Source organism: Anopheles merus, chromosome 3R, assembly GCF_017562075.2.
Source record: "Anopheles merus strain MAF chromosome 3R, AmerM5.1, whole genome shotgun sequence".
In the NCBI taxonomy this organism is placed as follows: domain Eukaryota; kingdom Metazoa; phylum Arthropoda; class Insecta; order Diptera; family Culicidae; genus Anopheles; species Anopheles merus.
In genome coordinates, this window is record NC_054084.1 from 6,658,721 (window position 1) to 6,684,902 (window position 26,182).

At 49.7% G+C, this 26,182-nt stretch overlaps 1 protein-coding gene across 1 annotated transcript in view; it reads left to right on the plus strand.

The window, feature by feature from the left end:
* The first annotated feature begins 865 nt into the window (after window positions 1–865).
* LOC121596034 (mediator of RNA polymerase II transcription subunit 15) overlaps window positions 866–26,182 on the plus strand; it is a 42,665-nt gene continuing 17,348 nt past the window's right edge. The window contains exons 1-2 of the mRNA XM_041920602.1: window positions 866–1,695; window positions 22,982–25,402. Of these exons, the coding sequence (XP_041776536.1) occupies window positions 24,143–25,402 (1,260 nt within the window). The 5' untranslated portion in view covers window positions 866–1,695; window positions 22,982–24,142. The remainder of the gene's footprint in view (window positions 1,696–22,981; window positions 25,403–26,182) is intronic.

Below are 26,182 nucleotides of genomic sequence, written 5' to 3' on the forward strand. Positions count from 1 at the left end.
TGCGATTTAAGACCGTCTGCGTTTTTCCTTCCCCAATGTAGTGCACTCTGTAGGTGCGTGTTTGTGTTGGTGTAACCCATTTGCAAAAACTCCGCTCCAATGTTGCGGAAATCGAACGGCGAAGCAGCGATGAGTCGACTGACCTTTGCCTTTGTAGAAATTATGCAACGTTAAGTTCAACGGGAGCGTTCTAAGGAGCAGGAAGCAAAAATTCGCCGGCTCGTCGTTACACAACGTGACATTCCATGCGGAACGACCTTTTTTTTTGCTCTCATGCTGCCTTCCTTCCCATGCATCACATGGGAGTTATCAGCAGCAGTTTATCCTGTTGGCAGTAGGGTAGAGGCTGAAACAGAATGCTTTCTTTGTAACGATGCAAACAAAAAAGAAGGAAGAAAAAAACATGAAACGTGCAACAGAACAGCAGTAGTAGAAAATTCCCTTGAGAAAAGCTGGACACTGTTGGGAAAATTTTAACAGAGAGCGCCAAACGAACGACTGATCGAGAGAGGGAGATTTGTTGGAAGAAGAGCTAGAGTTGGGAATTACTCAATTTGAAGAAAATGCAGGGTTGGACGTCGTAGGATGATCGAGGAATAATTATATTACAGTATCACAGAGCTAATTGTTCTTCTTGAGCTCAGATCTTCGCTCTGAACCATAATACTCAGACAGTCACTTATAATATTGAGAAATCTCCAACATCCCAGCAACGAACCCTGTAAAAACGCATCTATGCTGCTCGTTCTCCCTTTTAGCCAATGAGAGAAAGAGCAAAAGCCTAAGTCGAGAGAGAGCGCGCTTGTACGGCTTCCACGGCTCTGGCGGCTTTTCGTTCTGCCCTTTCGGTTCAGTTTCTCCGAGAGACACGATTGCGTAGGTAACGGAAAGGTGCGTGCTCGTGCTGCGAGTGTTTGAAAAATAAAAGCGGTTAAACCCCGAGTGGATCGTAGCATTCGATTTAGATAAAGTTCCATCAACTAAAACCTCAGTGTGTTCTAACGACGGTAATTTGTGTGTTTTGCAAAAAGGGTTGTGACGCAGATCTTAAGCTTTGAGCTCCAAAGACGAAGGTGAATCGTTCCTCGGAAGTGTTTAACATACAGCAGATGCTAAAGTTTGGAATTCAATGTCAAACCATCCAACTTGATCGACGGTGTAGAGATTGTGTGCGTCTTTGGCGAGTGGATACGGATTCCCTTCGAGAAACTAACGCCTCAACCTCAAGATCGACCCAAGAAAAGGCATCGTCGTGAAGGCTTGTTTAGCTTGTTGGTGAAGAGTTTTATTGCGACGCAGAATCAACGTGCCCTAACTGTGTAGAGTGATTCCTTTGCGTTTGGTAAATCTTCGTCTGTGTGCGGCGCGCGTGGGGAGTGTCTTTGGGTAGTTTTAGCGATTCTGTGCGAAATTTTCGGTAAAGTGTCTAGCTCCAGTGCTTAAACCGGGCAAAGCGTGAGCGTTTCGTGCGTGCCGAGTGGTTTGAATTTGTAAACACGTGGTCGCACATTGGTCAGCCGCAGCCTAGACGCTACATTCCAATCCGTGGTGTCCGAAGCAACGGGAGCATCGAGCGGAGAGCACAAACCGACGATCGATCGACGATCATTAACGAGTTGGCGGCGAAATTAGTGGAGAGTGTGTTGGAGTTGGAGTTGGTGTGTGTCTTCCGTCTTCTAGCTTAAAGATTCAAAGGTAATTAATCTCCCGCTTTATGTTGCCTGTCGGAATAGTACCGTTTCGTTGGAATGCTTTACTCCACTCAATTTGGTCAATTTGGTTGAAATGTCTCGAGAAGCTCGAGGAACTTTGAACAAACTGGCCCAGCTACATAAACATCGGTAGCATCATAAAAACAGGCCCGAAAAAAAAGAGCGCAAAACCAGCAAAATAAGAGCACAACCGGTGTGGCGCACCGGTACATCTGCATGTGCGCCCGGCAACTTGTCCAGAGTTCTTGAGGTTCACACAAACTGCTGCATGTTTTATTATTGGATTACCCCCACAAAAAAAAAACAACAACAGGGAAAGAAGGTGAACAAAACGGGACCTGTGCTAAGGGAGGCAAACAAGCCGGCAACTACGCAACCCCGAAACACGGCACGAAAGGAACGTAGAAAAGCAAAGCGCAGAAAGCACAAAACGGTCCAGCAAACCCAGGAAGGCCCCAGGGCGGCGGTCGCCGAAATTCTTCTGTAGGCTTTTAAGGTGCTTAGGTCAAGTTCATACTCGTTCGCACTGGCTTTGCGCCTGGCTGCGGAGTGGCTGGCTCTGTGTATGTGCTGCTCCTCGCAGCGTTAGAGTAAAACGAAAATTAGACAACCATTACTCTGTGCGGGAAGGAGTTGGAAAGGAATGCCTCCTCAAAGTGGAAAACCGAAGCACGTTGGAAGTCCTGTTCAACCCGTTACAAAAACACACTTGGAGCGTTCTTCGCCTTCGTTAAAGTGCGCTAAAGTGAACTTGAAAATCGGGAACAAACGGGCCCAACCTCATTGCTCGGCGAGGGAAGATTTTATGCTACCGCGTTTTCCAATCCCAAGCCATCCGTATTTAAACTGGTCCACGCCCCGAAGAGCGAGCGTGTTTGTATTGGTGGTACTTGAGCAATCAGCATGTACAGGATGCTACGGGCCTGGTTCGTGATGTCCTTGCCTCGGTAGGAGGCTCTGCACAAGCACTGGTACTGCGCAAAAGATGTGAAGAAGTTTTTTATTGTTGTTGTGGGTCTGTTTAATGTTTAGCCTCGAAACAGCGAGAAGTTGTGGCACTCGCTTCATTAGGCGGATAAGAAAAAGCGGAGAGACGTCTAGCGTTTCAGTTAAAGTGAAGGCGTACCAAATAAGCGCGTCAAAGCGGTTGCGCCTCAAGAGTCGCTCATGAAGTCGGATGGGAAGGGAACGGTGCGATCTGGATCGGTATGTTAGTCGATGAAATCGAAAGTAGGAAACAGTAGTGCGAAGCTCTTGTACGTGTAGTGTGTGCTTTTTAGCTCTGTTTGAATGATTGTATTTCGTGTTTGAATTATTTATGAACGATCATAGAAGGACACTCGATTTTGCGAACGATCGTGTGTAGTGATAGGCACTTTTCCTTCTGCAAATAGTTGCAACACACTGGCACGCGTCCTTGAGCGTGTGTGTACCTTCTGTACTCGAGCACAAGTATTGCAAAACATCGAAAATCCAATCTCGACGCCAATTCGTCCCATTTGACAAAACCACGACGTCCACATTGTTGTTGCGCGAAATTGGCCGCTCGATCGATTGTTTTATGCAAAATCGACGACAAGCGACGGTTCACTCGCCTTCGCTAAAGGCCATCAATTTACACGCTCCAGTTTTGTGAGCAGTCTGATTGACAGGCGCAAACAAACTCAGAATGGCTTTCGCAGAGGAGATTCAATCCGCTCGAGGGACCGATCGGGGGGAAAAGCATCAACGTCGCATGTTACATTGTATTTTGGGCACTGGGGGGGGGGGCTGGGGTTTGAATGGGTGTGTGAGTGAGTGAGTAGTTTGAATTGGACAGAGAAATTACGTCGCTGCAGTTGCAATAATCACTGTGGATCGCCCGAATCGAAGGAGAAGTGCGCGCGCGCGCGGGGCTGGCGAGATACCACAGGCGACGTTGATAATCGCTGTGAACGTGACTTTTGGCAACATTGTTGTGGCGAGTCGGTTTTCTTATGCAGTTGGGTAGGTTGAAGATTGTTGTTTTGCTGTAGCTTGCTGCTGTTGGGTGTCTTACCCATGGGGAAGATAGCTAACGTTCAAGCTGTGCGCAGTACAAAGCGTTACGGGCACTGTTTTAGTGCTGCAATATGCGATTGTTGGTGCCGTGACCAGGATTAATGGAGGTTATTTAGAGAATAATGTCTTTTTGTTGTGCCTTTTGAGCTCAACGTGACGGTTTCTGGTATTTTGATTAGTACAGTTGAAAAAGTCGATGAGAGACTTCATTCATTGTTGGTGCCATGACCAGGATTCGATGAAGCATTTCCTGACATAGCGCAAAAAACAAACTAAACCAACTGTATAATCAAATTTACACCAGAAAAACTCGTTCCACTCGATCGGTAAGTGGCGAGATGCTTCCTCTACAAGCTCGATCTGCTCCAGAAGTTCGTCACCCGTAAAGACCTTCATCCTTTCTTCCTTTCTCTCTCGCTCGCCCTTCCAACCGGATAGCCCAGTATGCAAATGCGCCCGAGCGAACGAATGCAACCCTAAACCCGGGCGCATCGAAGGGAACCGATGAACCGTATCCGTATCCATTTTCCATTCCCTTTCCAAACCTTTCCTCCCGCCCCCCTGGTTGACATGTTCGGGGTAGTTGTTGCGTTTTTTTTTCGCTCGTTCGTTTGCGCTAACTACTACTTCTTCTTCCTGTTCGGTCCAACGGCAATCGGTCCAGTGGCTTTTGGGTGGCCAAATGGGTATGGCCAGGAAGTGAGCGAACAATTGCGCGCTTCGACCACACAATCGAGATCTGTGTTCCAGGAAAAAAAAGACGACGACCAGGCAGAACGTTGCTTAAACCGGGAACCATGGGGATGGTGATGAGCAGCGCAGCTCTAAACGAAACGGGGTACAAAATCAAAGCTAACCGGAGCACTGTTGGAGACAGGAAAATTACGCCCAGAAAAGTGCACTTTTTCTCCTGCTTTCACTACCCACTGTTTGTAGGTATTGTGTTGGGTAAGCTTCTCGCGCATGCTAAATGTCAAACTCATTACATCCTTTGCCCCGTTGTCGTTTTTTTCCCCCTGCATGCCCATTATGGTGGTTTTGCTCTTGTTTTGAGTGCCAAATTGTCGTTGTTTCCCCGCCTGTTGTCGCCGGACGCCGTTTTGCATGGGTTGCCGAGTTGACAGACAGGAACTCGGGTTGGGGTTTGCGGTTCAGTGGGTCCAATTTGGTGCCTTCCTGCTCTTTAGTTTTGCAGGGAGGAAATTTGGCAACTCGCAAACATTCCAGGATGTTGCATTGCTACGCGTCACCTCACACAAAGGAAACACGGGCACGTACGGCCGGAGCGGCCATCATTGCCCACACTCGCTCTTCGTGTTGCAGTCGGCGCATTTAACTGTCACGTTTTGTGGAGTACGTCTGATTATGTTCGAGATTGGAAGTGGAAAAACGGATCCGTACAGAGGGGAGAGAGAGAGAGAGAGGCAAAAAAGCGATCCATTTTCCGAACGATCCTTGATGGAGGGACGGATCACGGATCACTGTTCGCTGCGTCGAGTGGAAAAACATCGCAATTGCGCACTCGCCCTTGCGGTGCGGCGTTTGTCAATGTGAACGAAATCAATAAATTTCACGAATGTTGAGTGATTTAAACTGCCTTTGTTTATGGTGGATGGTTGTTGGTTGGATGGCTAGCACACTTTGGGGGATAGCATTCCCTTCCCCGGTGGGTTTGGAACGAGTGGGGATGACAGAGATCGCGAGATCGCAAGTCGTTGAAGCTGGAGCGAGATTTGCAGTGTAGTGGGGAGTGCGACGGCGTGGGCTCGGGAAGAGTGCTTATTTTCATGCCAATCGTCAATTATCGGTGCCCCGGTTTCCTACCCGTGTCCTCGCACCGCATGAAGGGCAGCTTTCCGCCGGCAGGGCTTGCAGGGCTGCGAATATGCACACGAAGTCAAAGCAATCGATCAATAAATTGTGAAAATAAGCAATTGGAATTCCTTGTCTGGGTTGGGAGAGATCCGAAAGGGAGCGATGGAAAGAGAAGGGTAAGAGAAAGATGGGCTTAAAACAAGAACAGAGGAGCAGTAGTTTGGCACTTGAAGGTGGTTTGACATTGATTTTTGGTGCATTTAACAACAAGATATTTCATTACATTTAAATTCACTTCACTTCACGCTTACAGCTACATTAGAAGAATACGAATTGATTCCAAACTTGTATAAGATTGGAGTAACCGAATCTTATATTTGAGGAACCAAACGACACAACTCGTTCCCCCTCAACTCTATTACCAAACATTTGCAACTAAACGCTTGAAATTGATTACGCACCATTGAAATGAGGCAACCACCGCGTCTCGTTAGTGTGCCCGGATGTGGCGGATCGGTTTAGCTACAGTCTCTCTTGATGGCCTTCGTGCGTGAAATTGGCCGCCATTCCTTGACCAGCATCCGGAACTTTGACCTTAAACAGTGCTAGATAAACATTGCTACACCCGAATGGAATGTCAGTCTCCACCTTCACCACCAAAACCTTCAAAACGCCGCAAGAGTTGGGGACACACACAATAATGTCCCTTCGATATCGCCAGAGCCGCTCGAAATAACCATTCGAAGCTTAGCGTTTTACGGGCACTACAAGATATTAGCGGGCGAGTTTACAACGCACTGGATTGCCGGATAAATGCCGGATGATTTGAGTATTTACAACCGCTCGAATGGTGCGCGCTGGCGGAGAAACTTCTAGCCGGTGGTATGTCGAGACGAGTCGCCGCCTATCTCTAGCCCTATCGTATGGCCGTTAGCTCAAGAACGGTGCTCCCCGAAAGCCGCTTATTGGTCATCAGCCGGAATGGATTTCGATTTCTCGAGCACACACGCCAATGTTGGCCGGTCCGGTCGCACTTTGATCGTTTCAAATAAATAGCCATAAGGTTAGCTGTAGCGGAGGGGCCTAGACAGACGAACTTTTGTCTAGCCGTGAAGGGAGTTATCGTGATTTGTTCGGTGTACCATCACGAATGCGTCATCGTACAAATCATTCTTAGCGTTGCATCATCGGGGGAAAGGAGGCCGCACACAGGCGTAAAACACGGCTTCTTTAATCCGAACGAAATTAGTCGTTCGATTGCGATTGTGGCGTTAAAGTGTGTCCGTTGGTCCGTCCCGGGCCGCCGTTGCATAGGCAAATGGATCCAATAAAATAATGCCGGCGTTTTTTTTGTTGGTATTCTACACCTAGATGTGCAATGGGTTTTATGTGCATGGAATGGGAATGGTTGCATCGATGCAAAGGGGAAACATCGGCGATCAAGAATCGGCGAGCGCGGGCAGACGACGAACCTCAAAATCGGTTCGCCACGGACTGTCGCTCTGGGAGAAGTAATCTCTTAATCCGGTCATTATCGAACTCTGAAACATTCCAAATAAAATACCGATCAGTGATCATCAGTTGAGCGTGCGGGAGAGAGAGAGACAGTGTGGAGAGAAAGGAAAAAGGTCTTCGCAAAGAGACTGTGGTCGGCGTCCGAAACGCCGTACACGATGAAAGATCAAACGATCACTCGGTGGGGGGAAAGGGAAGGTGTAATGAGAAAGAGAATGTAAGTGTGCTGTGAAAAGCACCCGGGGAAATGAACAGGGAACAGAGAGGATGAGGTCGTAGGTAAGGGATAAAATAATAGCAATAAAACCGGGTCGAGACCTGTTGGCCTTTTGGTGGGCGACCCATCAGTCTAGACGGGGGAAGAAGTTGGCGTTGACGATTCACCCGAGCGGGGATTTTTTTTTCTTTTGGTTCCCGTTTTCGTCCTCTTCCCTCTCTTGCTCCGATGGGTGAATCGGAAGATACGCGCTGGACCACCACGATCGACAAGCTTCCGATAGTTGGAGGATTAATTCGGAGGTTTTATTTGCCGCGGGTTGCGTGGTTGCGCTGCGCTTTTTCTTTTGTGGAGAAGTTTCCAAGGTTCTATTAGGGGAAACAGATCCTCTAATGCGTGTAGGTTTGTTTCCGGACCTAGAACCAATAGAGTGGGAAACAGAGCTCAAAGGCAAGAAGAAAACACGGAAGAATGTTTCTTCCGAGGCTTAACTTTGGGCCATAGTTTGGGTCATTTAGGGCGACACTGAACAAGCGGATAATGTCGGGGCTTTTCGGACCATAAGGTCCAGCAGGAAGAGCCCAAAGCCCCGAAGAGAAGACCCCGAAACGATCACCCCACAACACTAATGTGGGAATGAGTGATCATAAAAAGTGAAAATCCATTCCCGTGGTAATGGGGTTCTCGGGGAGTTCTACAGACACGCAAGAAGCATCGCCCATCAGACCGACCCGGGGCAAGATCTTTATCCGACAGCCCAAAGACAGCCCGAGTAGATCCGGCCGAACAGGGAAGCCATGGAGGCAAGCGTTCGTGACAAATTACTACCATCCGGTGCCAATGGAGGGAACTTCCGAAAATCCAGAGGAAAAAAACAACCTCTATAACACCCTGTGTGTGAGAATGTTTGCTTCCCTTTGCTTTGCGTGGAATGACAGGGCACACGGGTAATTATTGTGAGTTTGTGGTGTGCGATTTGTGGTCTGTGATTTGCCGACCCAGTACGGCTTGCGGGATTGCCGGCAGCCGGCCGGACCTGAAACGGAGCGGAAGTTACGCGATCTTGGCGGCCTGTCAGCAGCTCTTCTCGTTCCAAGGTCGATGGGACTATTTTTCGGACCCGGGCATCCGGCCAATTGCTTGAGAGTCACGCGGAAAATGCTTGAAAACCGACCACCGACAAAACACACTGCTCGTGCAGTGGCGGCAGCAGCAGCAAGCAGTAATAAGACGCAATAATTATTCAATCTAAAGCGTGAGTCAGCTGAAGCATAAAAACCACAGCGAGGGTTCTGAAATTGAATCAGAACATTGGCAGGCTAGAATCCGTGCGCTCTTCTATTGCCTGGGCAGCGGCGCTAATGATGGGTTCATGTTGCTCCCTCCTCCAAGACCACCAAACGGCGTGCGAGCCGTCTATTGCAAATGGTGGATTGATCTAATGGCGCAAGATTTGCGTCGTTTTTTTTATTGTGTTTTTCTGGGTGTTTCGCAAACTGCCGAAAGCTTATTGTCGGTCGAGTTGTTTGACTGATAAACTTTAATTTAGTTTCACGGACGTGTGGTTTCGTTTTGTTTTCGTCGTGGAGCTCAACTTTGCTAGCTTGATTGTTGGCCTGGTGCGGGAAGTTCTCACCAATCCATCAATTGAAGGAAGACTGTGTCTATTGTGGTCTTTTGTGGACGTTTGTTTTTTTTTGGCAAAAGAAAATCCTCAGCAAATCGTTCTCATTCCGCCAAGATCACGGAAGATAGAGCCCATACGCGCGATCATTTAAATCCAAATCTCACGGATACGATCAGGGTGTTTTTTGGTGGACTAGCGTAGACAGAACGTGACAGTCGATTATAATTCAGAGCCTAGCGAGTCAGAACAGAAGGAGGACGCTCATATCTAGAGAGTCGGGTTGGGAGTTTTTCTCACGCGCAAAGCCACCAGCCACGGCTGCAAAGCGTGAGGCCATGGTTCGTGCGACTCCGAGGGAGCTTAAAGGCTGTTGGAGTAGGTGCGGAGAGCCATAAAACAATTACCTCGGTTTATTGGGTGCTTCTTAGCTTTTTGGAAGCCGGGACATAAGGTTAAGAATAGGGAGCTCTGCACGTATGTTATGCAATAATTGGTTTAGATCGTTATCATGAGAGGGAAAACAAAACCCAAAGCACCAGCAGGGAATGCGGTGTGTTCCGGAGGGCAGCCTCCTCCTATCTGCCATTCACAATCTTGGGCTGTATAATGACCAGAGGAAAAGCGATTGTTTGGCTGGCTCGTTTCGTCACATTGTAATGGGGGAAACCATTTGATCCGGGGGGAACTTGAAAGACAGGAAGTAAGGTCTGTCACAATGCTCACAACACTAAGCTCCAAACCGGTCAATGAAACGAAAGCAGCGTTGTTTGATTAAAATCGTTGCTTCGGGTCATCGCCAAAGGCAACGCGTTCGGGAAGCGACGCCGGAGCACCAACACCAACAGGTGATTAAAAATAAATGAACCAAGCAATGCCTTTATCATCCACTTAACTATCTCCACCTCGCCGAGGGGTAATTGAGTCGACTTTTCGCGCGACTTTTCGCCACAGCCGCTTCAAGATGCTGCTTTTAACCATGACTGGCGCACATCAATTTCCTGCCTGCTGTGATAGGGCAAATAATTGCGCCACTGAATGGGTTTTGTGGTTCGGGATGGTCATGCTGGGTACAACAAAAACACACACACATAAGCATACACTTTGTTGCAAACAACGAGGCCGGTGCGCGGCGCATGTGGAGAAAGTTGATCGGCTTTTCGGTCCACCTGGTTTGGTGACCCGTAAGGCGCTCCTCTGGGTACGTGAAGATTACATTGAAAGCAATGCATGTATGTGGATGTAAGGGGGGGGTTCGTCGCTTATGCGGTCGTTCTCGAGTGCGGTCGCGGCTGCAGCCACGGTGGAATCTCAGCGACTGATAGTGGGGAAGCGGGAAAAGCGATAAAGAAAAGCCCGGTCCATTGGGGAGGGAATCGCCGGCCCGATAGGGGCGGACCGTTTGAGTTTCAGAGCTAATTTTCTCCCATTATGAGATGCTCTCCATTCGTCCACGGGGAGGGATTGATGATGTCCGGGGCGATCGGAACCTCTTCCCCCCCATAGGATGGTGTAGTTGGCAACTGCTAGAGGGCGCTCTAGTAACCGTGGAGACAATTTTACACCATCCACAAGAAGGGTTGCCAGCAAAAGGGTCTGTCGGCCAGTAGGGAGTGCATACCGAGATGTACGATATCGACCTACCTCCGGTCGAGTCAAAGAGGAGCGCAAATAGCGCGCCAAACGATCGCCGCGCTTACCCCGACCCGAAGACGCGCCACGTCACTGATTGCTGTTTGATAGCGTCGGAATTAATGTTGGCCTTTTTGTCGTAATTATTTTACCTTCCTGTGTGACGCGTGTGTGCTTTCATCCTCTCGCCCGATCGCGGCATTTGGTCGTCGAACAGCGTCGAACCTCTTTCGTCATCCGATGGCTAGAGAAGCGACCTCCGCACTTTTGCCACAGTGTTTCGATTTGCTCCCGGGGTTTGCCCTCCGTGCGGTTTCCCTTTGGTGAAAAATCTTTCATTAACTTCTATATCAAACGCCATGGAACTTGGGAGGGTAAACTGATCTTCAGCTGATCGTGTCGTGTCGCTGCAAAACGCGGCTTACCTCTTCCAACTGCGGCGAGTGAGGTGTTGCCCGCTGATGAGACGGTGAGACAACATTGGTAAATCATTATTACTATGATTTGTACTCGTCGTGCTGTCGTGCGGCTGCCCTCGCTGAAGGCTGATGAGTGTCGTTCGTCGCTGGAGAATGAGGAGGAGTCGAAGGTTTGGTTAACAACACTCCTTTTTACCACATCTTACCGTTTGCGATGGGCAGCAAGAAGCAAAAGGACGATGAAGCAACAGAAGAGGACAGAAAAAAACAACATACACATACCGATCTCGCGAAGATCCACCACCTGGGCGAACATATCGTGCGTGTGTGCGTGCGTTTGTACGAGAAGATCGCGGCACATACTTTTTTTTTTGTTACTTTGGCACCGGTTCCTCCGTTTCTGTCAACACGGGTTTCGCGGTGATTGCGATCGGTGTTTTTATTGTGCTTGGAGTAGTCGTGCGAGAGTAGCCTTCCTTCTCCCAACCCTCCTCTGAACAACCTATCAATGATCGCGTGAATGACGAGGAATGTGAATTAGATTTCTGAGGTGATGTTTTATCCTTTTTCCTCCCATGTACGGTTAGCCCGTTAGCGGAGGACATTCCTGGCGGTGCTTGCGGTGGCTTCGTTTCTGGGAGGGAGTGTTTGGTTTCGAAATTGGAATGTTGTGTTTCGGTGGTTCAATGTCACGATCCTCGGCTCGAGCTGCGGGCGGGCTTAGATTGATTTTTTTAATGACGTAAAGATGTGGGGGAGCTGCAAATGGGAATTTTAAACGATTTTTAATGATTGACAAGTTTATGGGTTAATAATGTTGCAAGGCAAGTCTTTCCCATTGTGGCTCAATTTTGACCCATTCTTTGGGCGTGTGTAAAGAAGTAAGCTTACTGCAGGTAAACCCATTCCCTATTGTAGATACCTCATTATCTCACGAAGCTGCAGCTGCAGCTGGTACTATCAGCTCGTTCTCATCATCCTCGCCAGCAAATCATTCTAGGCCCGCTAATGGCATTTCGCTAATGGCATCCAGCTTCTTCTCGCGATTTGCTGATTGAAACCTTTGCTGCTTTCGCTTTCCACTTTCGGTGTTCTGCTACACTTCTTCGCCGCATAGAGATGCCATTGCCATTGGACCGCCTACTGGTTTTCAATTTTCCTAAGCCTACAAGTGCTGAGTGTGCCCTCGGAGAGAAGAGTTTGCCGGCTTGCTTTGAATTCTTTACGCCATCCAGCAATGTGTACTTGAAGCTATAATGAACACAACAAAAAAGTGAGACGCAAAAAATGGATGAAATAAAATATAATAATAATAACGAATAACTTACGGTCGAGTTGATCGAGAAGATGATGATGATGGTGGTGGTTGGTGGTGGAGTATGTCGGTATGCTTGCGGTTGATTGCGATCAGCGCTCACGACTGCTGTGGTACAGAAGGGTTCGAAGGGAGGGAGCGTGTCTGTCGTGAGATCTCGCATCTCAAGGGAAGATGAGCTCGCGGCGAAACACTTCAACAGTGATGTGGGCATCGTGTCTGTCATGTCCGTCAAGCGGTGAAGTCTCCGGAGGGTTGAAGATGACACACAAACACACACACACGCATACACGGGAGCAAGCGAAATATGAGCTATCGACCAGAAGCGTTGGCAGCGTTTTGTGGTCCCGCTAGCAGCTGGGGCCAACCTCACCGAGGGGAAGACCGTATTCCCAGCGCATGGGCAAAGGGCGGTCACTGATCATGCGTGATCTTTGTGAGATCTCGGGACAGGTCGGGACAACTGTGCAAATGGAAAATATTGTGAAAGTGTGTGTTGGGTTGGAGCGGGAAAGTTGAAAGGTTGAACGATATCGAAAGACGCCGAACGGACGGTCGAAATCGAGGGGACTGATTTTTGGGGGGATTTTGTTGTTGTTGTTGTTGTTTCGTGAATTCGGCGGTTCCTCTTTTGGACGGCAAGAAAAGAAAGTAGCCTGTTGGGAGCGCTTCGGGGCGGTTCGGACGTTGGGTCGCACTTTCGGGACCAGGCAGAGGGCGAGCTGTGTGTAGGATCGCCCCGTAAACTTGAACCTGAACCGATAGGAAAGGCTGTTTTTTTTTCTTTGGCCCGCGAAAGGAGCGCAATGAAGAGAAGGAATAGAGCAACAAAGAGAGAGAGAGAGAGAGAGAGAGCGAGAGAGAGAGAGAGAGAGAGAGGCGGCGATTTTTCGTTGTTACTGGTTTGCCGTTCCTAAAATGAGGCTCATGGGACCTGTTTTTTTGTTGTTGATGCTGAGTGGTGGAGCGGGTTTTCTGTAGCACCACTCCGCCCCGCTCACGAAAGTGATCGATGAAAGAAGAAATTATGATACGATCGAGGCGGTAGTGGTGGCAGCGCCGGCGGAAAGAAAGGTGTGCGCAGCATCAACAACAGCACCGAAAAAGAAAAACCGCGGTGACAAACTCCGGGGAAGAAAGGAAAGAAAAGCTACCAATAGCAAAAAAAGAAAAACCGAAAAGAAAACACAAAAACGTAACAAAAAGAAAAAGACAAAGGAAACGCACCAAACGCAGCTAGGAGAAAGAGAGAGAGAGAGAGAGAGAGAGAGAGAGAGAGAGAGAGAGAGAGAGAGAGAGAGAAAAACAGAACCGAAAAGTAGAATGAAAGAAATGCAAAAACAAAAAAGATGGAAAAAGTGCGTGAATGTATGAAAAAATAAAGACATACAACACACATACAAACAGAGCACAACAGCAAAAGGGGAAAGGTGGAAGGGTGGAAAAAGAAAACAAAACACGGTCAAGCTAAGTAGAGGAAGAAATGCAGAGGTGTGCACGGAGAAATGGAATGAAACAGAAAACCAAAAACCAAAAAAAAAAACACCGATAATAACAACAACAACAACCGAAACGCCCGAAAAGCGCCAAACTTATGGCCCGGCGTTATGAAAGTTGACCGCGCGAGGTAGGGAAAAGGTGGTGGTGTGCCCTCTCCTCCCAAAGGCCTGCGGCCTGGCTCGACGGTTTGGCCTGACTGAAGACCGCTGAATGAACCGAAACGCGCTCGAAACCGAACCGATCGAAGAGTTCAGTGAACTTTCTCCCCGGTGGTGCTGTTCGATATTGATGGTAATGTGGGGCAGGGAGAGGGAGCGGGGGGGGGCATGAAAACCCTTGGAAAGGGTGAAAGGGTGTAGTGGGAACGCGGTCGCTGCACGGCAAGGCGGCGAAGGAGGACATCAGAGCGCGCCGTGCAACGGGATCATTTGTGGATCGTCGGGTATGGATGATCTCTGCCTGGCTACTAGAGCACGCTCTCTGGCACGTTTCCAATCACGGGACAGGGTACCCTGTGGCCGACTTCTAACCATGCAGCTAGAAAAGGCCGAAGGAAAATCTCGATTAAAGGGAGGTTGGTAATAAATTTCTCCCAAGCTCTACAGAGCCACTACCGCGTGCGATTGGAAAATGGTCAATGGCGAGATGGCCTGAGAAGGTCCTAAGTCTTCACCGCATCTTCAGCAGATCTGAACGAAACAAAGCGGAGAGGGTTTTTTCTACTGCGCGTAATGGAAGCTGCATCAAACTTTAATTTCTCCAAGTGCTCTCTCTCTCTCTCCCTCTCTCGATCTGTCTCTTCGGTTCATCATATCATCTGGGGAAGGCTTCTAATTTGATGCAGGTCAACGTGGCGGGAACGCGAAACGAGCACGGGCATGATGGGCCACTTAGCGAAGGAAATGGTTAACGGTTTCCCCTGGCCAAACACGGGAAGCAAGAATTGAAGGTTAAATTAACTGGTGCCTCGCATCAAACACGGGAGAAGGAAGGAGCAAGAGAGATGAAGTGAGAGAGAGGTGAAATATTTTGCAACGTCTTGCATAACACATCTCGTTTGGCCGTAGGTGGTTCCGTTCGGGGCGCGCGCGTTTGGCAATGAGTTTGGACATGGGCATTGGAGATGTTGGGTCTGCTATTAGTCATGGACTCTGTGGAGTCCAACGCGTCTTATTGGTGCGTAGGAAGAAAACGAAAGGAGTAGGTTCGGTTTTGAATACTTGATCAATTATGGGTATTTATTAGATGATCAGCATATTGACTTCTGTCAAAATGCCTCATAAAGATGCCATCAATTTAGGTCCTAATGTCTGAACTCCAATGTACAGCAATGATCATTTATATCCATTACGCCCCTGGAAAACGTCCCAAAGTTATTCCAACAGAACTGAAAGGAAATAAAGCCTCACATTTTCACCATAAGGGTCACCGTTTAACACGACCATGTGTGACGCTCTGCTCGGGGTGAGCTAGAAGTACAACAGGCTCAAACGCCCTCTTCCTGTCTCTTTAGCCCATTCTAACACCCCTATGATTAGGGCGCACGATCTAACAGCACGCTCACGAGAGAGCGTACGATAAGCCTGATCTGGTCCCGCTTCTTTAGCAGTGTTGATTTATAGTTTGTAGCATCCCAGCCGTCCTTGTTCCAACGGCGGGAGAAAAATCCCTCCAAAAAGGGGAGGAAAAGCAACATTCAATAAATATTGTAACGTGATAAAATAATATGCTTCACACAACCCTGCGTGCGTGCGTGTGTTTGACTGCATCCGTTTTAGTCATCCGCCAGTTTCATCGATGAGCCGCTGCCATAAATCATCTGCACACAAGCGTCTAATCATCCGCACCGAAAGTGGGCCCGCTGCTTAGAGCGGTGTCTGCAGCTAGAGGCGTACTCCGCGCTACGAAAATTAGTAGCCCATCCGCTCTCGCGGCGATCTCTCTTCCTTCACCGGTGGACCCGGGCGATTATTTATGATCTACATCCCCATAAATGTCGCCGCGGTTGACTCTTTTTGCTTGCCTCCCCTTTTGCGCCTGTCATGCAAGCTGCAGCTCCCGGAAGACGTGTGCGTGCCCTGCGCGATAGGGCTGCCATGTTTCGATACGTCTAATCCGAACCCGGATCGAACTCGATCCATAAATCAATGGCAGCTGATCGGAAGGACGTGGAGGCTGGAACATAGGTGGTGGAACGGAGCGGAACCTGTTTGCCCAGATAGAGGACCCAGATGGTGGTGGACCCAGATGTAGGACGTGTTGCCCGTGTTGCTTCCGTTTTTTTGAGATGTGTGCGGGCTGCGAAAGTGTAACAATTAGCTGGTTGGATGTCGGTCCAAGGTCTATAGGGCGTTGGAAGGGAAATTTAAATGTCCAAGTAGACGTACTGGGAGAGATTAGGGACTAGATTGATAGCTTTAAGGAGGTATGTTCGAATGTTCCGAAGATCTGTTCCGTTTTTTGTAACATTCTTACTAACTTGGCTGTAAATAGTTGAATGCTTGTACCTCATAAATACAGCGCGCTGGACAGATATTGGAACAGATGGTCTACCGCGGTCCAAACACTGATCACGATCGTCGATAACATCATCAACTCACTAGCCTACCAGTTTTGCGCATTCCCCGTCATTCCCCCGTTTCAGAGCTGGCAAGGAAGCTCACGGCGAGAACGGAACCGGCTTTTCTCTTTGGCCGCTTTGGCACGCATATCAACCGCTTTCAATGATAACAACTCCGACAGCTTTCTACCTCCGCAGTTTTGTGTTGACTTGGGGCAGATATGTCGATAACATCGTCGCCTGGTGTGCCTGGGCCCCTACCCAATACCTCCTACCCCGGGGCCTCCACTCGAAAACGGGGTGGTATGGAACAGGTTTTCCTGTTTTGGACCGCGAAAACCAGGCCCACAGCTTCGCCAGGTTTCGTGTCGCGTCACTGGTGGAGTCCATATGCACCGCTTGCTGCACCGTCCACCGTTCCGTTGGGCGAGTTGAGATTCATGAATGGGAATGGGCATTTTGTAGGGGCCTCCTCCCTTAGTTTGAGTGCATCTCGTGTGTGAGAGAGAGAGAGGCGGCATGTGGTGAAGAAAATCTCGTCGTAGCTACTCAAACATTAAATCCACCGAAGGTCGGTGTATTTTTATGCAAATGCTGTGCGTCCATTTAAATCGCCGTAGCGGAGGTTTCACTTCGATCCCAGCTTCGAGCCGAAGGGGTTAAGAGGTTCGATCTCATTTTCGGATGAAAGCTAGCTCCAGTGGGATGCCCCGTAATTGAACGCTGCTCGATGTCACCGACTGTCCGGCCCGGAGCTGGGTACGTTATTAAAAATGCCTTTTCACCGATCGGCGGCGCGATCGGTCTGTGGATTCCTCGGGCTCCATTGAGGTTGCCTTAAGTAAGGGTTGAAAATTATACTATCGACCAGCGACGAATAAAGATGGCCTTGAACGACACCAGCGGGCGGGTTCAAAAGGCTGCGATAGGCTGCTTGCAGCTGAGTGCGATGGGGGGGAGAAAGAGAGAGCTTGTGGATAATTATGGCCCCCACTAGGCCTCGGTGAAATGATGACGGGTTATTACACACCCCTTTGGTCATTGTTCACTTGGAGCCTTGAATGTCTTGTAATGTAGTACAGGAACCCTCCACAGCTCCCTGAGGCACTCGACACGGGGTTGAAAGGTATGATGGAAGACCCGCGTACGGCTGGATTAAAAGACCCTTTCAATTACAGGTGGTCTATCATCGTTTCTGTTTTTTTCGTGCGATTGTGACACCCGACACTCTGCACGGGTTGTAGTGTTTCGTTTTTTCGGACTGTGGCGAGCAGGAATGTCGCCACAAATTAAAATAACTCAATCGATCAACTTTGCTGTCGCGCTGGGCATGCCAGGTAGACGCCTGAGTGGATTAAAGTCGGTTAAGGTTTCTGTTCTCGTTTGTATGCTTGTTTGTGAAGGACATTTTGCGGTATTTTAAAGGTTTGTTTCTGCGCTAACGAACGAAGACATTGTCTAATGCCTTTGGTAAATAAAACTTTCATAAGACAACAAGAACTTCTTTATTTGGTTTTCGTAAAACCACACCATCAAACAGTGTCAATCGTGATCTTTGGCTAAATCGAAATGGCCTTCGCTTGATGCGCCATACGATCTTGATTGATCGATCAATTCCCAGGCGTGACATTTGCTAGTGATGTACCGGCGTGCTGTAGCTGGTTTTGCGAAACGCACCAACAGGCTCGAAAAGACAATGCATTCTGGTTCATCAATCACGGACCACTCAGAATGTCAACCCCTCGGTGTCGAGGAGAGCTTGGTGCTTTACGGTGACTTTATCTAAATGGTTGATGTAAGATGCAATCACGCTCGCTCGATCACATGCACGATATGCAGGCAAGCTGGAGAGGAATTGTCTACGATGACGTTGCCGCTTTCGGAAGAGCATCGCGCGAACTGCATCCAGTGCTGCATCAGTACTTTCTCTTATGCAATTTGCGTTGTCATTGTTTCTAGCGCGCGGGGAGAGACATCATTAGAGTCCGTTGACACCGCTGCGGCAGGGAACGCTGGTTTCCCCAGACATTCCAGGAAATGTTGCCTAACGTCGAAACAAGATCGCACGTTGATCTTCCGCACGTCTCTTCTCTTAGTTAGGGGAGGTAGTTGGCTGACTGGATGGATGGATGGATGGATCGTGCCAAAGGGAAAGCCCAACCAGCTCCATCCCTACACACACACTAATACCCAGTGGCATCGCCGGTGGGTGAAAAGTACCGCAAAGTACCGGCTGTATGTTTTTGTGTGTTTGCGCCAAAGTTCTGAGCCCAAGCCGGGGCCTGAGTTGCTGTGCTAGTGCAAGGGTGCAGGGGCGAGATTTATAGGATTTTATGCGCGCGAATGCACCGCTTCATTTGCTGAGGGCGGGGTTGGAGGGGGGGGGGGGATGGAGGACGAATAAAAAGCGACGGATCGAGGTTAATAAACAGATGAAATTTATAGTCCCGTCCAGAGGGCTTGGTATGCACGACGGGCTTGGACGAGGTGCCGGGCTTTCGCCGGGTGTTGGAGTAAAGCAAATGAGTGGTTGTGGTTTTGGGATCGGTCGGTGGAATGAAGCAATTTTTTGTTTCATAGGGCTGAGAGAGAGAGAGATTGGGTTTTTTATGCCGCTCCCTTCCCAGTGTCTTTCTTTTAGCTTATTCACACTGTAATAGAGGTTTACAATTGTAGCGGAGACTGTAACTGCTCGGAGTACCTAGAAGTGTTTTTGTGTCTGCCTTCTGCTTCTATTCCACGGCCCTTTGATGGCTGACCTTTCCGTCTGTTCAGCGGTGCTCCGGTGCTTCGACGCTCGTTGCGCCAATCCAAATCGTGCCAATCTGTCGGATTGTTACACTTGGATGGAGCTGCAGCATCGTGTTGTGTCAACCGTGGAGCCGTGGAGCTGGCGAGCTGGCGCGCACTCTTCTGGAACGGAATGCCGGCGCTGTGGTCTAACCGTCCGTGTTCTAGTTCACAACTGACCAGAGATGATGCCATTCTCCCTGTCTTTCTCTCTCTCTCTCTCGATCATGTCAATGGCGGTGTGTGCGCGTCAAGGTGTCATTCTTCTCGGGGAGACTTATGCTTATCTACCACCCCTGCCAGCTGGGACGAGGCCAACCCGTGTGTTATTACATGCTTTACATGTTATGAGCTGGAGGATCGTTTGTTTTGTTTCAGTTTTCCAGATGCCACGGTACCAGGCTCACCGGCTCAAGTACATGGGCACGTTCGCGTTTAAAACGCGAAAAAAAAAACAACCAACCAAGCGCTTATGAAATATGCTTCCACCGGTAGCAGCCCCTACCGGCAGCGTACGGGTGTAACCGTTTTTATCTTGATTAATGTGATGTTGATAAGTTTTTGCTCTCGGGGCGCAGTGGCTGCCGGGAACGCCGATCGTACAAATTATGCCTGGCAGCGATGTGGTGTAAATAAGGGGCAGTGGTGTGCGTGCGTGTGTGTGTACACGAGCCACAAGGAGACGGGGACAGAACGGTGTTGCGCGTGCTGCACAGCTTTATGGCTTTGGTTATGTTGTTCTTGATCGACCATGTCGTTAATAATTTGATAGTGGATCTTGTAATGAAATGAGTGCAATATTTTATATCTCGTACAAACTCGAGTGGGTGAGAGTGCTTGTCATGACAAATTTGGTGCGTATTGGGGATTATAAACTTGTTGTGTCTGGGGTGTAGGGGGTAGGGATCATATTTGTGTGCTGTTTTATTGTAGGTAGCAATGTCTTAAGGGAGAGGTTTGGTGCAAACAAGCAGTCGGCGATGTATTTTAATGTCAGTGCCCTGTTGAGGATATTGATCATTATGTCAGAGAAAGGAGGAGGTGTACAGATCTGTGCTAAGTGAGTTGATATCTTAAGATATCTAAGATATTCTGAGAGTGATTTTGCTCCAAGGCTATTGAAATAAGTCTTAAGCTTAGGAACATGCTTGGAAATAGTTATAAGACATCTCAAATCTTTCAAATGTAACGTTTGGAGCGTTGATAGCTGAAGATTTCTTAGATATCTTTAAAATCACATCTTTCCAAAGCTCTTTTAATGAATCTCACAGACAGGAACTTGCTTGGAAGTAGCTAAAAGACATCTCAAAGCTTTCAAATGTAACGTTTGGAGCGTTGATAGCTGAAGATTTCTTAGATATCTTTAAAATCACATCTTTCCAAAGCACTTTTAATGAGTCTCTAAAACAGGAACTTGTTTGGAAGTAGCTAAAATACATCTCAAAGCATTCAAATGTAACGTTTGGAGCGTTGATATCTGAAGATTTCTTAGATATCTTTAAAATCAAATCTCTCCAAAGCACTTTTATTGATTCTCAGGAACTTGCTTGGAAGTAGCTAAAAGACATATCAGGGAATTCAAATGTAGGCTTTGAAATGATGATATCTGAAAATATCATAGATATTCTGAGAATGATTTTGCTCCTATGATATTGCAATAGGTCCTGAAGTTATGAACACACTGGGAAGCAGTTGAATGACATCTGAGAGCATTAAAACTTATCTTTTGGCAAGCTTACTGAACACATCTGCCTATTCTTCCTAGCAATATTCTCAGCAACTAGCTAGAGCCTTATGGTTTTTTTCACACACCGCTGCAAAGCTACAGACAAAAGCCCGTTTTGTATCACACCTTTTGCAAAGATCAGACACACCCGGCTCCGAAGCACAGCCTTTACTTTGGACCCACTGGAACCCACTACCAAACATGGACAAAAACACAAGTTCAGCCCCAAAATCGGGCATACCCGGGGCTGCGTGTGTGGTTTCCGCGTCGGCAAAAGCGCTTCGCCGGGCGGGCGGTTTCGGGTTCAAACTCGCTCACACAAAACAACAACAATAACGACAGCAGCAGCAGCAGCAGCAAAAAGACTCGTGCGGCACACCGCGAGATTCATTACCGACCGCGCGGGACGTTTAAGGTTCCGCGCAAACACACACACACACTACGTTGTCCAACATATCTTCCCGCTGTTCTTGTGCTCGGGCGCGCGCGGGGCGTTGCGTTACATTCCGGTTTGCTTCAGTGCGCGGGGTCGAGCTCGGGCTCAAAAACTGTGTTACATTCGCGCGTTCCGATGCCCTTATCCAGCCCGAGCTATAGTGCACCGGGCAGCTTCCCAAGCGCACACGCGAGGATGCGTGAGAAGCAGGAGCTGGTCTTGGAAAGCGCGCTGCGTTACGAAAGACGGCTCTCGGCTCTTCTTCCCGCACCAGGCTGGAAAACTGGAGCCTTTCGTGCAAAAGGCCCCACTACTCCCCCCCCCCCGGCAAGACCAGGCCCTTTTGCGCCACATACCTCAAAAACCCGCCGACGAGGGCCTTTTTCGGAGCAGCATTTGGTCAGGTTCAGGTTTTGTTGTTCTATGTGTTGGAGCGTGTTTTTGTGTGCTGCACGGGGCGCGGGAAGAGAGTCCGCTCTCCGGGGGCAGATCGTGCCCGCGCGACACACAAACATGCTCCAAACGAATTATGTTGGGGCAGCAGGGTGGAACAGAGACAGCGAGAGTTAAACGAAAAAAAGCGCGCGATACTTCACGAGCTGAAGATATCAATGTGTTGGTGTTGGCAGGAACTGCCATACACAAAACACGGCATTTTCGCGAAACCACAACAAACTTGGGCCCACGTTTGGGGGGATGGACTGGTTGGAGAATCCCTAAAGAAGGGCGAGACCCGGGAGGGAGTCGCCACGTTTGTAGCTTTTTAAAGTACACGCGCGTCTCGGTGTTTGTGAGAGCTTGTCGTCATGGTGATGCTGCCGCTGTCGAAAGTAGCATTGAAGAGGAGGCATGTGCTCTCCTTGCTCTCTCTTGCTCTCTCTCTCTCTCTCTCTGTCGTTCGCATATTGCCTGGAGAGGTCTGATCGTGGCTGCCAAGACCGGTTCCTTGAACGGTGTGGTGTGGCCCCCAGCAGGACGGAAGACGAGGGATGGCGTTCTTGAGATCTTCCCCGTTCCCCACACGCGCAGCATAGTCGCGGTTTTCGTTTGCCGGTTATGTTGCCGCATGCCACGAACGCTCGAGACGCTCGCACACACCGGTTAGTGGCTTGTGAGTGTGTGGCGGTGGGTTTGGGTTTTTGTTCGTTAAAATTTTGAACCAACGCCAACGACGGTCTTGGGCTTGAGAGATAGAGACGCGAACGCTCAACGGGCAAACCTTTGAATGGCGGGCTTTCGTTTGGAGCGATCCCGGGCTTCCTCGGGAGAGAGGAGAGTGCTCCCAAGGTGGCTCTCCACTGTGCGGGACGAAACGGAGGGGTACTTTCGATTCAGTTTAAATCGTAACGAACTTGTTTTTTCCCCCTGGAGCGAGTTTTGGGAGCGCGCGCGCGCATTTTTATTCTTCCATTTTGATACTGAAGCCGCGTCTGTGTGTTTGTCTGTGTGCTTATCTGCGGAGAACACAGGGCGCGGATTTACACACAGAGCCGTCCGTATGAATTGAAACTTGATCATGTCCGCTGCTTTACATCTTTCACCAGCGCATTCCACCGGTGGCTGCAGGTGGATCGGATACGCTGAAAAAAAAAAACACCCAACCCCGGGGCGGTGCGCCGGCTAGCAAGGAGGAACTCACCACGACTCACGTCTCCCTTCTTTTCCTTTCTTTTTTTTCAGGCTCCATCGACGGTTTCCCTTCACACGCGGAACTTTTGCCAAAGTGTGTGTGTGTGTTGAGCCCTGTTCGCGAAACTCGAGGATCGCCATCGGTGGTCGAAAATCGAAACCCCGGGCCGGCAGCGTCTGTCAGTGATCGACACACGATCGTCGCAGACGGACCACCGTTGTGAACCGTGTGTGTGTGTGTCAGCAGCAGCAGCCTCCAGCCCTAGGGCAGGACCTCCCGTGCCATCGCGTGGACGGTCCGGACGGACTTCAACGGACATCGGACTCGCCTCAGTGCCTCGGTGTGCTGGGCGATAGATAAAACACGGAAAAGCTCGTTTGCGACGTTATCAGGTGAATGTTTTCTGTCTAGACCTGCGACAGGTAACTAGCAGCGAGCGATAGGCTAGTTGGCCAGTCTGTGTGTGTGTGTTTTTGTGTAAGTGGATGATAAGGAAGCTTGAGCTTTTTCGGGTTCCCTTTTGCGCTCGGCGTCGAAGTCGGTGTTTAGGAACGCGAGCGGTCGATGACAATGTTTGGTGCGGCCGGGAAGGCTGGTGATGCTGGTCATCGGTGCTGCGCGTGGTGTCCGATGGTGTCGAAGGCAAAGGTCCCGTGTGCAGTGATCGTGTCGTCGTTCCCGGTAGCTCCAGTGCGGTGTGATATCTAGGCGGCAAGCAGTGGCTGCATTTTGTGATAGAAAACGAAACCTGTGGGGGGAAAACGTAGAAAAAAAGGCGAGACGCGTCGATAGTGTCGTTTGGAGAAGAATCGTTTTTTTATGGAGTGATTTTTGTGTGTAAGCGAGTGCAAGTTCTGCTGAGCCTCTTAGGGGGGTTTTTTTTATCGAAAAAGTTACAAGCAAGCATTCCTGAAGTGGAGCCGTTATCGCTGCATAGCTTGAAGTGGTTCCGTTTATGGTTAGTCGCGAGAATATTAGTCAGCGCAGGAAGTCTGTACGATTTCCTGGGAGCGATAGAGAGAGGCAGAGTGAGTGAGTGTGTAAGTGTATGTGTTTTCAGAAGAACCGGAGCAAAGAATCGTAAAAAAAGCTCGAGGAGACCCTACCGTCGCCTTCAGACACACCCAGCAGCAGCAGCAGCAGCAGCAGCAGCAGTAGCAGCAACGCCTTTTCTACTTCGCTAAACCCACCAGCTTCCTCTCCCCGTAGTCATGACAACGAATACTAGCAACCTGAAGCTATCTGGAAATATCATAGGTCTGACAGGCAAGCAATCACAACCGCACACACAACAGCAACAGCAGCAGCAGCAGCAGCTTCAACAGCAGCAACAGCACCATCACCAGCTCCAGCAGCAGCATCTTCAGCAGCAATTGCACAAGCACAAACTCAAACAAGCCCAACAGCACCTCCAACAGCAACAGCAGCAACAGCAACAGCAGCAACAACAACATCAGCAAGTAACAGGTACGGTGGTGACGACCTCACTGTCGAACGGTGTCGGGCACCATCCTGGCGGTGGCATCTTCACGTCCGCCCTCAATGGTGGTGGGCTGGTAAAGTCCGCGAGCGGTATCCCCCAGCAAACGTCGGCCGGTGGTGGTGGTGGGACGGGCCAGGCACCGGGTAGCCACATACCGCCCCGCTATCAACCACCACCGCACCCACCGGGAGGTATCCTCAAGAACGGGTACACGAACGGCGGTCACCTGAAAGCTGCCTACCAAAACGGAGGGCTCGCGTACAACGGCACCGGCAAGGGATACTTCGGCGAGCATCTGAAGAAGCCGTCGAATCCTTCCCGCTTGCTTGCGCCCCGTCAGCATATCCGCTTCTCGAATCTACCTCCACTGGTGAACGGTGGTCCAGCGGCTCCGGCGAGCCAGCCGGTTCAATCGCAGCAGGCTGCGATCACTGTCCATCAGCAGCAGCAGCAGCAGCAGCAAATCCAAACGCTACATCATCTTCCTCCAGCACCGCACGCAAGGCTCAGCTCGGAATCTTCGTCGGAAGATCAGACGACCAGCTCGACCCGATCGTTGCAGGCTCATCTGGCGCACGCGAAAGCCCCACAACCGGCGCCGGCATCGAACGGTCCCTCCGCCGGTCACATCCATCAAACGACGGCAATAGTGCATCAAAGTAGTCAACCCGCGAGTACGAACGGACCGACCACGAACGGGTCGGGTCTGCACAAACCATCGCAACCTTCCCACCTGCCCACTGCGACCGGTGTCCATCAGCAGCAGCTGCAGCAGCAGCAACAGCAGTCCCAGCATCCGGTTCAGACACTCCAGCAGCACCAATCAGCACAGCAGCAGCAGCAGCAGCAACAACAGCAGAACCAGGAAATGTTGAAGTTTGTCCGGAAAGCGGAGTCCGAAACCTCCTCCACACCGACCTCATCCAGTGGGGGTGGAGGTGGTGGCGGAGGGCGCATCTCGGCGCTGGAGCAGAACCGACACTTTCAGGTGAGTTGGCATCCCAATCCCTAGTCGGGAGTGTTTGGTGCATCCGACAGGTTGCGGGACTTTCGAACGGATCGAACATCGAGGAATGGGATTGCAAGTGAGCGGCACGCGCGTGTGTTTACACCCAGCGGGAAACCTGTTTTCGCAATGCCGGGTGGGCACAGCCCAGTTCCCGCTTTTACCTTTAACAGCACGGGGAAGGAGTGTCCACTCCCTCCCGTTCGATCCCAAACGAAGGAGAAAGTTTTTGACCTTTTCCCGCCCCGTTCCCATCGATGTGTGAGGGGACGGATTTCTGGATGTGGTGGGGCGCCTAAAGGCGCGATAGACCCGTAATGGACCCGTGCGTGTCCCGTCTCTGGTAACTGGTTCGAAAGTTGTTCCCCGGCCGTGCGTGTTGTTTATCAGTGATAAAATTTCACCCGAAAAATGTCCCCGTTTGTGTGTGTGTGTGTGTGTGTGTGTGTGTGTGTGTGTGTGTGTGTGGTGTGTGTGTGTGTGTGTGTTGATGCGATTTCCCTGCTTTTGGATGTTTCTTGCCAAGGAGTCAGGTGTACGAGAGGGGTCGCCAACTCGTTTTAAAGATCCACCATGCCATGTCTTGTTTGCGACACAAACACTAAAAGGGAAGAAAGGAAAAAAAGGAAAGTTATCTTCCGACACGATCTCTAAAACCGTTTAGAGGCTGGTTCGCCCCGGTTTTGTCATCTCTGTGCTGTTGTGAGTCAACGCGCTTTGCGAAAAGTCTCCGGTGCCAGTGCGGTGGGCGCAATTTGTCAA